The following is a 15,324-nucleotide window of genomic DNA, read 5'->3' as shown; positions in this document are numbered from 1 at the left end:
TTTTGATTTCTATTTGCGTGTTCTTTTTTAGTTGCTCAGTCATGTCAGACTCTTTGCAATCCCATGGACTGCAGCATGCCAGGCTTCCCTGTCCTTCACCATCTCCCAGAGTTTGCTCAAACTCACATCCATTGAGTCGGTGATGCCATCCAACTATCTCATCCTCTGTCATCTCCTTCGTCTCCTGCCTTCAATCTTTCCCAGTATCAGGATCTTTTCCAATGAGTTGGCTCTTAGCATCTGGTGGCCAAAGAATTGGAGCATCAGTCCTTCCAATGAATATTCAGGACTGATTTCCTTTAGGATTGACTGATTGGATCTCCTTGCAGTCCAAGGGACTCTCAAGAGTCTTCTCCAACAGCACAGTTGGAAAGCATCAATTCTTTGCTGCTCAACCTTCTTTATTTTCCAGCACTCACATCCATACGTGACTAATGGAAAAACCATAGCTTTGACTATATAGACCTTTGTAGGCAAAGAAATGTCTCTGCTTTTTAATATGCTGTCTAGGTTGGCCACCTCTTTTCTTCCAAGGAGCAAGCATCTTTTAATGTCATGGCTGCAGTCACCATCTGCAGTGATTTTGGAGCCCAAGAAAACGAAGTCTGTTACTGTTTCCATTTTTTCTCTCTCTGTTTGCCATGAAGTGATGGGACTGGATGCTATGATCTTCATTTGTTGAATGTTGAGTTTTAAGCCAGGTTTTCACTCTCCTCTTTCACCTTCATCAAGAGGCTCTTAAGTTCCTCTTTGCTTTCTGCCATAAGAGTGGTGTCATCAGCATTTCTGAGGTTATTGATATTTCTGCCTGCAATCTTGATTCCATCTTGTGCTTCATCCAGCTCAGCATTTCGCATGATGTAATCTGCATATAATTTAAATAAACAGGGTGATAATATACAGCCAGCCTTGACATACTCCTTTCCCAATTTGGAAGCAGTTCATTGTTTCATGCCTGGTTCTAACTGTTGCCTCTTGACCTGCATACAGGTTTCACAGGAGGCAGGTAAGGTGGTCTGGTATTCCCATCTCTTTAAGAATTTTCCATAGTTTGTTATGATTCACACAGTCAAAGACTTTAACATAATCAATGAAGCAGAAGCAGATGTTTTTCTGGAATTCTCTTGCTTTTTCTATGGTCCAACAGATGTTGGCAATTTGATCTCTGTTTCCTCTTTTTCTAAATCCAGCCTGTACATCTGGAAGTTCTAGATTCATGTACTATTGAAGCTTAGCTTGAAGGATTTTGAGAATTACCTTGCTAGCATGTGAAATGAGTGCAATTGTTGGTAGTTTGAACATTCTCTGCATTGCCCATCTTTGAGATTGGAATGAAAACTGACTTTTTGAGTCCTGTGGCCACTGCTGCATTTTCCAGATTTCTTGAATATTGGTCTGTTTGCATGGATTACCTTTTTTCATCCCCCTCACTTTCAGTTTGTATGTGTCCACAGATCTGGAGTTTTAAAAAATCTATTCAGCCAGTCTGTCTTTTGGTTTGAACATTTAATCCATTTACATTTAAGGTAATTATTGATATGTAGGTTCTTATTGTCATTTTAAAAATTTGTGTTGAATTTGTTTTTTGGGTCTCTTTTGTTCTTTTCTCTTGTGATTTGATTACTAATTTTAATGTATGTCAGGGGACATTCAGCTTTAAGGGATCCAATATGTTATTCTTTTCTTTTGTGTGCCATTTCTCAAGGATTCTCTATTCCTTGTCAGTTCCTGGAAAACAGGGAAGAGCAGAGGTGCAGGCAGTTCTCAGGACTGAGATCATAAGAAAGGGCACCTGCTTGGATTCCTTTCAGTGACTCCCTTCAATGACCTTACTTAAATGTAATCTATTCAGTTATGCCCCTCTTACTCAGGAAATGGAATGCTTTCTGGCCCTTTGAAGATTGTTATTTGCTTGGCTTCGTTTTTGCTCAGTTTTTTATTTTTTATTTTTATTTTTACTCCCTAAAGCTGCCTTGTATGCAGATATATAAACATGCATTTCTACAAATAAAGCACCTTTGTTTCACTCGAGACTTGGGTCCCCTGCGTCCCTCTTCTCGTTGACTCCAGTCCCCAGGTCCTGGTCTACAAAGACTGTGACGAATGTTGTGTTTGATTTTCTTTTTTTGTGTCTATATCTATTGCAGATTTTTGGATTGCAGTTGCCATGAAGATTTAATATAATGGTCTATATATAAACAAGATTATTTCAAGTTGCTGGTTTTTCATTTTAAATGCATTTCCAATATCCTGCAATAATACTCTCCTCATAATTGCTGTTTTTGATATTATAAATGTGTGCAGATGATTTTCTACCTTTACTGTGTGTTTGTCTTTACTGGTGAGCTTTTCCAGTAGAAATTTTCTTGTTTCTAGTTTTGGTCTTTTCTTTCCTGTCTAGAAAAGTTCCTTTAGCATTTGTTGCACAGCTAGTCTATTGGTGGTAATTCTCTCAACTTTTTTTTTTTTCTGTAAAACTTTTGATTTCTCCGTTGAATCTGGAAGAGAGCCTTGCTGGGTAGAATATTCTTGGTTTTAGGTTCTTTTTCATTGCTCTAAATATGTCATGCCACTCTCTTCTGACCTGCAGAGTTTCTGCTAAGAGATCTGATAAACTTATGGGCTTTTGTTTGTTTTTTGTCTCTTTTCCTTTGCTGTTACATATACTGTTTCTTTGTCTTTAACTTATGTCATTTTGATTACTATGTGTCTTGGCATGTTCCTCCTTGGGTTTATCCTGCCTGGGACTCTCTGCACTTTCTGGACTTGGGTGACTGTCTACTTTCCTATGTTAAGGAAGTCTTCAACTAATTATCTATTCCAACATTTTCTCAGGTACTTTCTCTCTCTCTTCTCCTTCTCAGACTCCTAGGATGTTGCTGCATTTGACATTGTTCCTGAAGTCTCTTGTTGTTCAGCCACTACTGCAGCATGCCAGGCTTCCATGTACTTCACTGACTCTGAGAATTTGCTCTTCTTGTGTAAAGAACTTGAAAGTTGACAAGCCCATCACCACAACTAAAAAAAAAAAAAAAAACTGAACAAACTGAAAGTCAACAATTCTCCTTAGGTCCCTCAGAGAATAGAGGTCACAGGGCAAGCTGCTATGCCCCAAATTTGAGAGACAAATGAACACAGAAAACCACAGATTTTAAGACTGTTAGTTCAAATATTGAAAAAAATTATTTGTAGACACAGTCAAGGTGATTATAATAGGTTTCTGCTTCCAAAGTGCCACTTGTAGTATTGAGGAATAGCTTGATAAGCAAGACTTTGTGGTTATGGTTTTTCTCTTTTCCAGAGTTGGGACTTCCAAAACTTTAGATCTAGAAACCTCCATCATTGTTCAACTTATTTTGTTTAGAGCTGAGTTGGGGCTGAGAAGAGAGGGTATGGCGATAAGACCCCAGGAAAGCTGGCTCATATCGCCCAAACTCACCAGAAAAGAATTTTTTCTAGAAAGTCAGTTGAATATTTTACAGTCAAACTAGAATAGCCAAAGAGATGGATATTTTTATTGGCCAGTCAATACCTTTTTATTTGATGAGTAAGCTAGGAAACCATATGGATACCTTAAGGTGGATTGATGAAGAATACAGTTGACTAAGGAGGAGACTGCACAAGCTATCCAGAATCTCCTGTCATACATTTGAATTCTCCCTTTAGTGTTCCTGGCTAAATGCTGTCCCAGTATCACTTCCAGTTGCTTTTCTCAAGCATTCCAACTTGCTTCTTGAGGTTTTCTAATGATATGAATACCCACTTTAAATGTCCCAAATTATTTCACCCCTGAGGAAAGCCCAGTTTTTTCTGTTGATAAGCTAGTTTCTAATTCTGTTGAATCAAGGAGTTTCAGGCTTCTTCCAATATTCTGACAAAATTTGAATATATATTGTTGATAGGATCTTTCTAAGCCAGAGGAAGAAAGCTTAGATTGTCAAGATCTTAGTTATGTGAGCACTTATTGTGGCATAGTGGGAATAGAGACAGAAATTAAGTCCCGCAGAGCTATAGGATCTGCTTTGGAATGCTCTTATAATTAGATTTAAATATATTATTTTTAATAATTATATTTAAATAAAAATGGTATACATTAAAAGTTGTTATGCTGTTATTTTAAGTAATTAATTTTTTCTTATGGATAGATAAAAGAACCAAATCTAATGGTGAAGAACTGTATCCATTATCTAGTAAAAATGAAAACCATGTGGAAGAGTGAAAGGGGATAAACTTTCTTGGTTTTCTTTGTCAGCTGTTTGATTTTTTTTTTAAGGAGACTAATAATAGGTAGTAATTTGAACTACTCTTTGCTAAAGGTATGGAAAGAAGAGCCTGTTTTTTTATGAGCAGGTAGACATTATTTTTAAAATGTTAATTTTCATGTGTCTCTGTGTCTTCAAGTGACCATTAATCTTGTAAGTTAGCAAGGTCATAGAAAACCACCACACCAAAACAAAAGTAGTTATGGGTGTTTAGGAAGAATGAAAATGGTCATTTTTTGTCTACTTAGACTTCAGTGAAAACTTATTTTTGGTCATAGAAACTTTTATTTTTCCCTTTGAATAATATAACTTTCTTTGCCAAAAAGGTCGTTTCCTATAAGGCTTATTTAGTTGTGCTTAATTTCGAAGGCAGTTCTTGTGACATATAAAATGTTTGTGAAATCAAATGACTAGCTATCAAGAGAAACTGTAAAGGTCAGGTGCTTGAGGATACAAATTTAAATGTCAATTGAGCAGATGTTCTTTAAAAAACTGATAAAATTTAAGTTATGTTTTTGTAGTTTAGAATAGAAATATATTCTTGTGATTTTTGTAGAATTATTACAGAGGGAATTATATAAAGGGATTCTATATAGTTCAGAGAAAAACGAAGCAATGAACAAATGAATGAGGAGTTAGAATTTGTCTTGTGTTTTATCTAGGATAACAGAGATCTAGGATGGGTCAAAGAAAATGTTCTGGATTTGGCCTCTCAGAAATATTGTGCTATTTTTTTTTTTTTTTTTTTTTTTTTTTTTTTAATTTTTTTATTAGTTGGAGGCTAATTGCTTCACAACATTTCAGTGGGTTTTGTCACACATTGATATGAATCAGCCATAGATTTACACTTATTCCCCATCCCGATCCCCCCTCCCATCTCCCTCTCCACCCGATTCCTCTGGGTCTTCCCAGTGCACCAGGCCGGAGCACTTGTCTCATGCATCCCACCTGGGCTGGTGATCTGTTTCACCATAGATAGTATACATGCTGTTCTTTTGAAACATCCCACCCTCACCTTCTCCCACAGAGTTCAAAAGTCTGTTCTGTATTTCTGTGTCTCTTTTTCTGTTTTGCATATAGGGTTATCGTTACCATCTTTCTAAATTCCATATATATGTGTTAGTATGCTGTAATGTTCTTTATCTTTCTGGCTTACTTCACTCTGTATAAGGGGTTCCAGTTTCATCCATCTCATTAGGACTGGTTCAAATGAATTCTTTTTGACGGCTGAGTAAAATTCCATGGTGTATATGTACCACAGCTTCCTTATCCATTCATCTGCTGATGGGCATCTAGGTTGCTTCCATGTCCTGGCTATTATAAACAGTGCTGCGATGAACATTGGGGTGCATGTGTCTCTTTCAGATCTGGTTTCCTCAGTGTGTATGCCCAGAAGTGGTATTGCTGGGTCATATGGCAGTTCTATTTCCAGTTTTTTAAGGAATCTCCACACTGTTTTCCATAGTGGCTGTACTAGTTTGCATTCCCACCAACAGTGTAAGAGGGTTCCCTTTTCTCCACAGCCTCTCCAGCATTTATTGCTTGTAGACTTTTGGATAGCAGCCATCCTGACTGGTGTGTAATGGTACCTCATTGTGGTTTTGATTTGCATTTCTCTAATAATGAGTGATGTTGAGCACCTTTTCATGTGTTTGTTAGCCATCTGTATGTCTTCTTTGGAGAAATGTCTGTTTAGTTCTCTGGCCCATTTTTTGATTGGGTCATTTATTTTTCTGGAATTGAGCTGCAGGAGTTGCTTGTATATTTTTGAGATTAATCCTTTGTCTGTTGCTTCATTTGCTATTATTTTCTCCCAATCTGACGGCTGTCTTTTCACCTTACTTATAGTTTCTTTTGTAGTGCAAAAGCTTTTAAGTTTCATTAGATCCCATTTGTTTAGTTTTGCTTTTATTTCCAATATTCTGGGAGGTGGGTCATAGAGGATCTTGCTGTGATTTATGTCGGAGAGTGTTTTGCCTATGTTCTCCTCTAGGAGTTTTATAGTTTCTGGTCTTACATTTAGATCTTTAATCCATTTTGAGTTTATTTTTGTGTATGGTGTTAGAAAGTGTTCTAGTTTCATTCTTTTGCAAGTGGTTGACCAGTTTTCCCAGCACCACTTGTTAAAGAGGTTGTCTTTTTTCCATTGTATATCCTTGCCTCCTTTGTCAAAGACAAGGTGTCCATAGGTTCGTGGATTTATCTCTGGGCTTTCTATTCTGTTCCATTGGTCTATATTTCTGTCTTTGTGCCAGTACCACACTGTCTTGATGACTGTGGCTTTGTAGTAGAGTCTGAAGTCAGGCAGGTTGATTCCTCCAGTTCCATTCTTCTTTTTCAAGATTACTTTGGCTATTCGAGGTTATATTGTGCTATTTTAGAGTTCAGGAAATACAATCTAACCTAGCTTGTGCACATAAAATAGAATAGAAAAAAAATGAGTTTTTTTTTTTCACCTCCAGTGTAATGTTGCTCCTGGAAAGGGTCTACAAATTTACATTGCTCTGAGATCTAATCTCACCTTTCACGTTTCTGAATTTTCCATGGTTGGAAACACTAAAGTGTTAATATGAGGTAGCTATAGAGAGATATATTTAATTATCTCAGGTCTTTATTTATTTAATTATTTTGTGAGTCAGGAATTAATTTTTTAAATTGAAGGATAATTACTTTACAATGTTGTGTTGGTTTCTGCTATACAAAAACATGAATCAGCCATATATATACATAACTTCCCTCTTGAGCCTTCCTCCCATCCTCCCATCCCACCCCTCTAGGTCATCACAGGGCACCAGGCTAGATTCGAACTCTGATGCTGATGCTTACCAGCTATCTTACATTAGATAAATTACTTAACCTCTTTGTGCCTCTGTTTTTAAATCAGTAAAACAAGGATAATAATGGTACCCATCTCACAGGTCAGTTGTAAGCATTAAATTAACTGATACAGATAAAACAGAGCAAATGCTCATTAAATGTTAGGCACCATGATTTAAAGGGCATAATTTTCAAGGAACTGATAATTACACCAAACAATTTTTTCACTTTGGGAGAAAATACTAATATATTTGGAAAAATTAGCAAAAAAATTGAGTGCAAAGCAGTGTGGTACAGGTTATAATACATACAGCATTAGAGAAGAATAAATTCATGGTGAGCTTGTAGGTATGTTTCTGAGTGGGAGGAAGTTGGACTGTGGTTGGAAATGAGAACACAGGCAAAAACCTGGAGGTAGGAAAAAATAAACAAGATTATTTTATGTGCAATACATTTTAACTATGGCCATATTTTGTTCTAATTCTTTCAGAATTGAGAATCTCTGTATTGGGTTGGCCAAAAAGTTCATTCGGATTCTGCATACACGGTTGCAGGAAACCTGAATGAACTTTTTGGCCAACCCAATAGTAAATATGATTCAGTATGTTTAAGTAACAAAACCATCTCTAAATACTTTATATTTAGTGTGATAAATTGTACCACACTGTATGTTTTAAGGTAAAATTTTAACATATGTGTGTTAAAATATGTATGTATACTATGATTACATTTGAGTTTCAAATGTGCCTTGTAAGAAAGGCAGGACAAGTATTATTATTCCCACTTTACAAGTGAGGAAGCTGAGAATCAGAGTTTATGTTACTTGCTTCAAGTTTCACTGCTAGTAAGTATAAGAGAGTAGATTAGCATCCAGGTCTTCTGGCTTTCAATGTAGTGTTGTTCTACTACAGTATACTTATTGAATAGCAGAAAGCTTAGTAAATAAGAAATAAGGACTGATTTTATGACACATATTACATTTGATCTTTGTCAAGCAAGAAAAAAATATAGGGTAAAAGTGCAGGTACTTTTACCTCTACAAACCTCAGGTATGTTAAAAATAAATGGGCACCAGTTATTACTATACCTTTGAGATCCTATGGGCTTCCCAGGTGGTGCTAGTGGTAAAGAACCTGCCTGCCAATGCAGGAAACATATGAGATGCAGGTTCGATTCATGGGTCGGGAAGATTCCCTGGAGGAGGGCATTGCAACCCACTCCAGTATTCTTGCCTGGAGAATCCCATGGACAGAGGAGCCTGGCAGGCTATAGTCCATAGGGTTGTAAAGAGTTGGCCATGACTGAAGAGACTTATGCATGCAGAAATCTTCTATCTTTCAGGTGTTCGAAGGGATTGCAACATTAGAAGTGAAATAGAAATTACATGCATGTGGCAGATTCAGATAGAACTTATATCCTAGCTTTTCTTTTTATCAACATTATCATTTCCTCTGAGACAATGCACTTTTTGAAACACAGAATTAAGGAACAGACTACACTTCGACAAAAACTTTCTCATGAATATTATATTTCAGCCATAATCAAGCTGTTGCTATTTTAAGAAGAAAGCTTCCACTATAACATAAAAACCACTGCAGTATATCTTTGGTATTCCTGTCAACATGCTAATGAAAGTAAAAAGCATAAAATATAACAAAGCTTATAACTAACTTCCACTCATAAATGCATACAGAAAAATTTCTTACATATAGTTTACACAATATGCATAAATGTAAGTACTTCTTAAAATTTGCAATATCAACATTCAAATTTTTATTCAGAGAATCATTGCAGTTCATTGTGGTTCCAGTAATAAGTGTGTAGAAAAGTAGATTCTCTTTCCTCTTCTTTAGATAAATTTTAAATGATTTCTGTTATTAGATGGTAGTGCCAGTCATCTGCTTTATTAAGGAAGGATTGCATCTTGTTTAGGGAGAGAGTTCCCTAAAAGAATCTCAATGAGCAACAAAAACCCCACTATTCTCTTTTGGGAGCCTAAGGCAGAAGCAGAAGAAAACTGGAGACAAACTAGCCTTTGATCAGGTTTACCTTCCTCAGTTTCCAGATTGTACATTGAATGGAGACTTTAGGGCCATTTGGCTGAAGACTAGGCTGTTCTAACACGTGATCATTTTCTCGAGGGAAAGAAATGGCTGTGATTTCCTAGCCAATCAGTGCTACAAAGAAAGAGGATGATAGTACATTTTATGTAGCTCCTGGCTCACTCCAGTTCTCATCTGTTGGCATGCATGCAAAGAAATATGTTAGGATCACTATTAGCTAAATTTATATCTTAAAAAGCTAGTTCTTACCCTTTGTAAAGCTTTTATTTGAGAGGGAAAACTTTAATCTCAGACCTATGTTTTACAGTGCCAAGATACAAATTTTGTCCATCTTTAGGTGAAAGATCAGAAAATCATTTATAATTTAGTTCATAGACTTGAACTGAATTTTAACACTAAAAATATCTTTAGGACCTCTAATAATGTGAATTCATAAATGAGATAGATTTCTAGGTCATTAAGTCAAATAAAGGTAAACTATTAATGGAAGCTCTTATTTTTACTGTGAATGATTTGAGAAAATAGTGATTTGGGAATCCATCAAAAATGGACTTAAACTATTCTTTATATATTTCTTCTCCTTTTTCTGGCAAGGAGGTCTTCTTCTTGGGTACATAAGTCATGCTGGACAAAGAATGCTTTCTAAATGTAGACAGCCTTCTCCTAAAGTTCCCCCCTGAAAAGAAATATAATAGAGGGTCAAAGCAACAATTTGATGCAGCCAGAGACAAGGTTACGACCACTGATTTTTGCATTCTAAGTACAGAATCACAGGGTTTTGTTTCATTGTGTAAAAAATGAAGGTGAATGGTACGTTGAATATGATATGGCATGAAGCTGATCAAAAAGGCAGCTGTCACAACTATGATCATTCCTATAGCTTTTTTACGACTTGATAGATTTTTCTTCATTGAATTTTTTAGTAAGGTCAAAATGATCATAGTGTAACAGACAATTATAATAATGAAAGGAATGATAAATCCAAAAAATAATGACACATAATGCAAGACCAAGACATAATATTTAGCTTGATTGTCCTGTGGAGGCTCAAAGCACTTGGTATTATTTTTCTCATCTTTGTAAGATTTGGACATTAAAAATGGAGAACTAGTCAAAATCACAAAAATCCAAATACCAACACACACAAACCTGGCTTTTTTCTGTGTAACCAAATTAATATTTTGGACTGGGAAAACAATTGCAATGCACCGGAAAAAGCTCATGGCTGTCATAAAGAAGATGCTACAATAGAGGTTGACATACAAGGCATAGGTGCTGAGGCGACACAAAAAGTCACCAAAGAGCCAAATGCCTTTGTGAACATAATAGACCACACGGAGAGGTAGTGTGCACACACACAGTAGATCAGCTACTGCTAAATTAATCATGTATACTTGGTAGGCTGACTTCTCATGATATGTTTTTATGAGGATATAGAGCACAAAGCCATTGCCAAAGAAGCCCACAACGGAGATCATAGAGTACAAGGTGGAATACACTTGATTTCGGAAATCATCAATAGTGTCATTGCATGCATTACTACTGGAAGAAGATACTGTCAGATTTCCAACTCCATCCATGTTTCTCTAGGAGAGTCTTCTTGGTGCCTACAATGTATATAAAAAATCTTGTCAATTTTTGCTCTTCCATAAATTATAGGACATACTAACATTTCATTTTATAGTGTCGTTATGTATATATATTTTTAAAACAGCAGGAAGCAAGAGTGGTGGATGAATGAAGAGAGATGTTCTTCTGGACTTTGCCCCCAGGAGAAGGGTTTGGATCCTATAGGCACCCAGAAAGCTCGTTTTCCCCATTTCCTATCCATGTTTGCCTGATGGCTTTTTAATCTTTAAGAACTAGCTAAAAGAGCTATGCCTTATTTTAAGCCATATTACTCCAGTACCATCCTATAAATCTTCCTTTTAAATGGGTTTGTTTTTTAGAGAAAAGTTTTAAAGATAGTAGTTTCATAAGTATGAGTATGTATCTATCTTCTATCTATCTATCTATCATCTCTTTCTCTACTAGAAGAGATCTAGATTCTTTCTGAGAATAAAATCTGGATGAAAATGCTTAGTTCCCCCACAAAGAAGTCTTCCTAAGTAACAGCTACTGGGTGATGCTTGTACCTAAGGAAAATAATTAAATTTGTTATCAATGGAACTCACTCCCTGGTGGAGAATCTTAATCTAGAACATGGTGGACTCTATTTAGAACCACAGAACACCAAGGCTGGGGAAACTTTAGAAGCTATCTAATTATTTTAACGAGGAAAAAAGGTGAAATACATTTCTAAAATCCGCACCTAAGTTAAGGTTCTGAGGAGAACTGCAGCATGACTAATTGGAATATACTTTCTGGGTGAGGAAATTGTACATGTTCATCCTTATTCTCTTCCCAGACTCACATTCAAAGTCTTACTGTTCAACAGCACATGGTCATTTCTATTATAGCAAGAGAGTGTTGCTTGGTCTGGCCTAGTTCAGCTTTATCACGGCAATAAATAAGCCCTGATCAGAAAGATATAGAGATGAGATAGTGCAGAAGTAGTGATTTCCTATGTTCCTCCATATTCTTCTCTTTTATTCTTTAAGGAGATGGGAACAACTCATCGATTTATAATATGGTAGATAATCTTTGGTTGCAATATGATTTGTTGGCCTGTTACACAGCTCTTTCTCCCTGGTAAGAGAGGGGTTAGGATTTGTAAGGTGGGAAGATTGCTTCAGCATGCAAGAACTGCTGGTAGTGGAAGAGACTGAATTAGTCTCTGTGTCAAGGATACAGATACAGGGAGCTATGGTTGTGGTTGTAGGTAGGATATAACTTTCCAGGTTTACTACTGCTAACAATTATATTTGCTGTGAGGGTATGTCATTTATTCATTTGCCCATCTATTTCTTTCCTTTCATTAAAAATGTCATTGTTGGGAGTTCCCTGGTGGCCTAGTGGTTAGTATTCCAGGCTTTCACTGTGGTGGCCTGGGTTCAGTCCCTGGTTGGAGAACTGAGATCCCACAAGCTTTGCAGTGTGGTCAAAAAAACTCATTATTTTACACCAAGAACTGTTGATATACAGTAAAAAATTTGAAGGTGAATCATTCTGAGAGTATATAACTAAGATCACAGAGAAAAATTAGTTCATTATTGTCAACCTATGCATTATTTCTCAGTTTGCTTTCCACTTAACCTGCCTCTTTCACCATTGCTTTCCTGAATTCAGATGCAATTGTGGAAGAAAGAGAATCTCTGTAAACTTGTTCTAGCTAGCCCTGTATTGGGTTTTCTCCAAATCAGACAGTGTTAGCCTGTGAGGCACTAGATGGTGCTGTTGAGATTTTTGATATAGCCTTTTTAAAAAATAACCACATTTGAAAGGTATCAAATAATTACCATCTGTCCTTTCTACCACCACCAACACTCACTATATCCTGTTACAAACTCTTTCCAAAATAATTCTCTATACATTATAGCTTCCAATTATCTCATATTACTTCTCTAAAAATCTTCAATGGTCCTTCAGTGTCGTCAAAATAAAATCCAGACTTCTTGGCCTGATATTTAAGGCTCTTGGAAGAGCCCCTGGAGGAGGGCACAACAACCCACTCCAGTATTCTTGCCTGTAGAATCTGATAGACAGAGGAGCCTGGCGGGCTACAGTCCATAGGGTCGCAGAGTCAGATACGACTGAAGTGACTTAGTGCACACACACACACACAGACACACACACACACAGTCTGGTTGCAACTGAATTTTCCTAGCTTCTCTCTCACTTCTCCCTTTTTGTATACCCTATATTTCAATAAACAACTACTTTACTATATCAGGGACATAAGCTATATGTTTTCCCACCTGTCTGTCTTTTTTCATGGTATTTCTTCTTCCTGAAATGACCTTTTCTCCATCTATGTGTGTGCAAAAGCTACCCATCTTTCAACTCTTCTTGACACCTTCTTGACAAAGCCTTCCCTTAGCCTCCTTCCAAGGTAATTTCTATCTTTCCCCTTCTAGGGAATTTTAAATCTGTCTTTCAGATCAGTGATGTGTATGTTTGTTATCTTCCCTCATAGACTTTCTGATTGATATATAAAGGGCTCATACAGGGCCAACACATATGTACTTTGCTCCTAAATATTAATAGAATGAATGAGTAAATGAATGACAGAGCAAGTTTATCTTTTGAAAGTATTGTTTATCATTCTAAACCACTGAAAGTTGCCTTTTCACTCCAATATTATTTAAAAATTTCCCAACCTCAGAACCTAAAGTGGATCTGTTAAGTTGCTTCCTAAAGTATTAAGAAAGGCACTAAATCATAAGCTTAACTATAATATTAAAACACACTTATATCTTGACAGAGATTAATTATTTGTTTTACTTGTCTGTTAAATATTATAAATAATTTTGAAATTCTCAGGTGTTTAAATGAAAGATGCCAAATAAAATGGATAAGCAAATTAATTAAAAAAAGAAATAGGTATCTCTAGTACCATTAATAAATTTATTGGTCATTACTAAAAAACTTCCCTGGTACTTTTGGTATTTAGATTTGATTGCTTATTTATAACTAAATCAAGCCATTGACCTATATTAGGTCAAAAAAAGAAAATTTTAAAACTTTCAAACAAGTAATGAATCCTAGAAGGTTAGAGATCATTTAGTTCAAGCTACTCATTTTGCAGATGATGGTTTTACTTATCTTAAACAGCATTTGATTCATTTTTATAGAATTTACTGTGATCTCTTAATAATGATAGCCACACTATATGGAAACAGAGATGCTTAAGGACGCATCTCTGCCTTTGAGCAGCTCATAGAATGGTGGGGGAGAGGAGTGATAGCTCAGAAGCATGAAGAAGTATGGCAAGAACTATCTTAGCACAAAACGAATGGGCTATTAGTTGACTCATATATACAAACAATAGGGACTTCCCAAGTGGCTCAGTGGTAAAGAATCTGCCTGCCAATACCAGAAATGCAGGTTTGATCCCTGGGTTGGGATGATCTCCTGGAGGGGGAAATGGTAACCCACTCCAGTATTCTTGCCTGGAAAATCCATGGACAGAGGAGCCTGGTAGGTTACAGTTCATGGGGTTGCAAAGAGTCAGACATGACTGAGCACGTATGCAAACATATACAGGCAATAAACATAAATGAAATTAATATTTAGTGCAGATGATGAAGGAAGTTACTTTGTTAAGATAACTAGTGAGTTGAAAATCAAGATTTATTTAGAAAATAGAGGCATACCTCTTTCTGGCACCACAGTACCCTTCACGAATGTTCTTGGTTAGTGGTCAGCGCTTCTTATGATATAATATCAGATGAAGCCTAAGCTGAAATCGTAAGATTGAAAAGGAAGTTAATGACTTTAGAAGCAGTCCAGAGGGTCATGGGAGCTTAGCAGCCTTAAGCACAGATCCAGGGTGTGTGATGGGACATCATAGCTTTACTGACAGGTTTAGAGCTAGTTATTGGATTCCATGTATCCTTGTTTCCACTCCACTCATTTTTACATCCTCAGGGGAAAATTTAAAACAAAGACCAGAGCTGATTACACATGTCTGCTGCTCTATTAATAGCTTCTGTATCTAGAGATGAACACAGTATTATAAAAATTTTGTTCTATGAAACCATGATATTTTCCCTATTTTCTCTTCTAAATAGCTTGTTATGAAGTTCAAAGGGGAAATAACTTGGAACTTCATATCCAAGGGCCTAGTTTGCTAGGAAGAGGAATTAGGACTTGAAAAATATCAAGTATATCTGCCTGTGATGGCTTAGGGACAGTTTTCCTGGGAGGAGTGATGATTTAGAAGACTTTGGGCTCTTTTCCCTAAAAATTCATAATAATAGTTATGGAATTTATTATCAATTTGGCATATATTATATACCTTTGGATATCAACTGTTTTATAGTTTATATAGTTAACTTTTCATGAGTGTATGTATCTTTAACTAAACTATCAGAAAATCTAAGAAAGTGTAAAAAAATCTCCAAGAAATGAACAATGAAACAATGAACTGTTTCTTAAAACAGTAGCAGCCTGAATACTTGTTTCCTAAATTTGTGTTGCCCTATGGCAACTTTCATCCCTATATGCAAGGACCCCAGAGGCTGGCCATTTTTCTTTTATTTGTGGTCTAAGTGTCAACAGAATAAACATGTTTCTCCAAT

The 15,324-nt window shown here is 36.3% G+C and overlaps 1 protein-coding gene across 3 annotated transcripts in view; it reads right to left on the bottom strand.

The window, feature by feature from the left end:
• Positions 1–8,587: 8,587 nt before the first annotated feature.
• Positions 8,588–15,324, bottom strand: part of CYSLTR1 (cysteinyl leukotriene receptor 1) — a 65,666-nt gene continuing 58,929 nt past the window's right edge. For 2 of the 3 annotated variants that reach the window (XM_043897547.1, XM_043897546.1), the window contains 2 exons: positions 14,398–14,483; positions 8,588–10,749 (listed from right to left, as the gene is read on the bottom strand). In XM_043897547.1, coding sequence (XP_043753482.1) covers positions 9,700–10,722 — 1,023 coding nt within the window. In that variant the 5' untranslated portion in view covers positions 10,723–10,749; positions 14,398–14,483 and the 3' untranslated portion in view covers positions 8,588–9,699. The remainder of the gene's footprint in view (positions 10,750–14,397; positions 14,484–15,324) is intronic. The other variant, XM_043897548.1, reaches the window with a different exon arrangement.

Source organism: Cervus elaphus, chromosome X (genome assembly GCF_910594005.1).
Source record: "Cervus elaphus chromosome X, mCerEla1.1, whole genome shotgun sequence".
Taxonomy (NCBI): Eukaryota; Metazoa; Chordata; class Mammalia; order Artiodactyla; family Cervidae; genus Cervus; species Cervus elaphus.
This window is presented reverse-complemented; position numbering and strand designations above follow the sequence as displayed.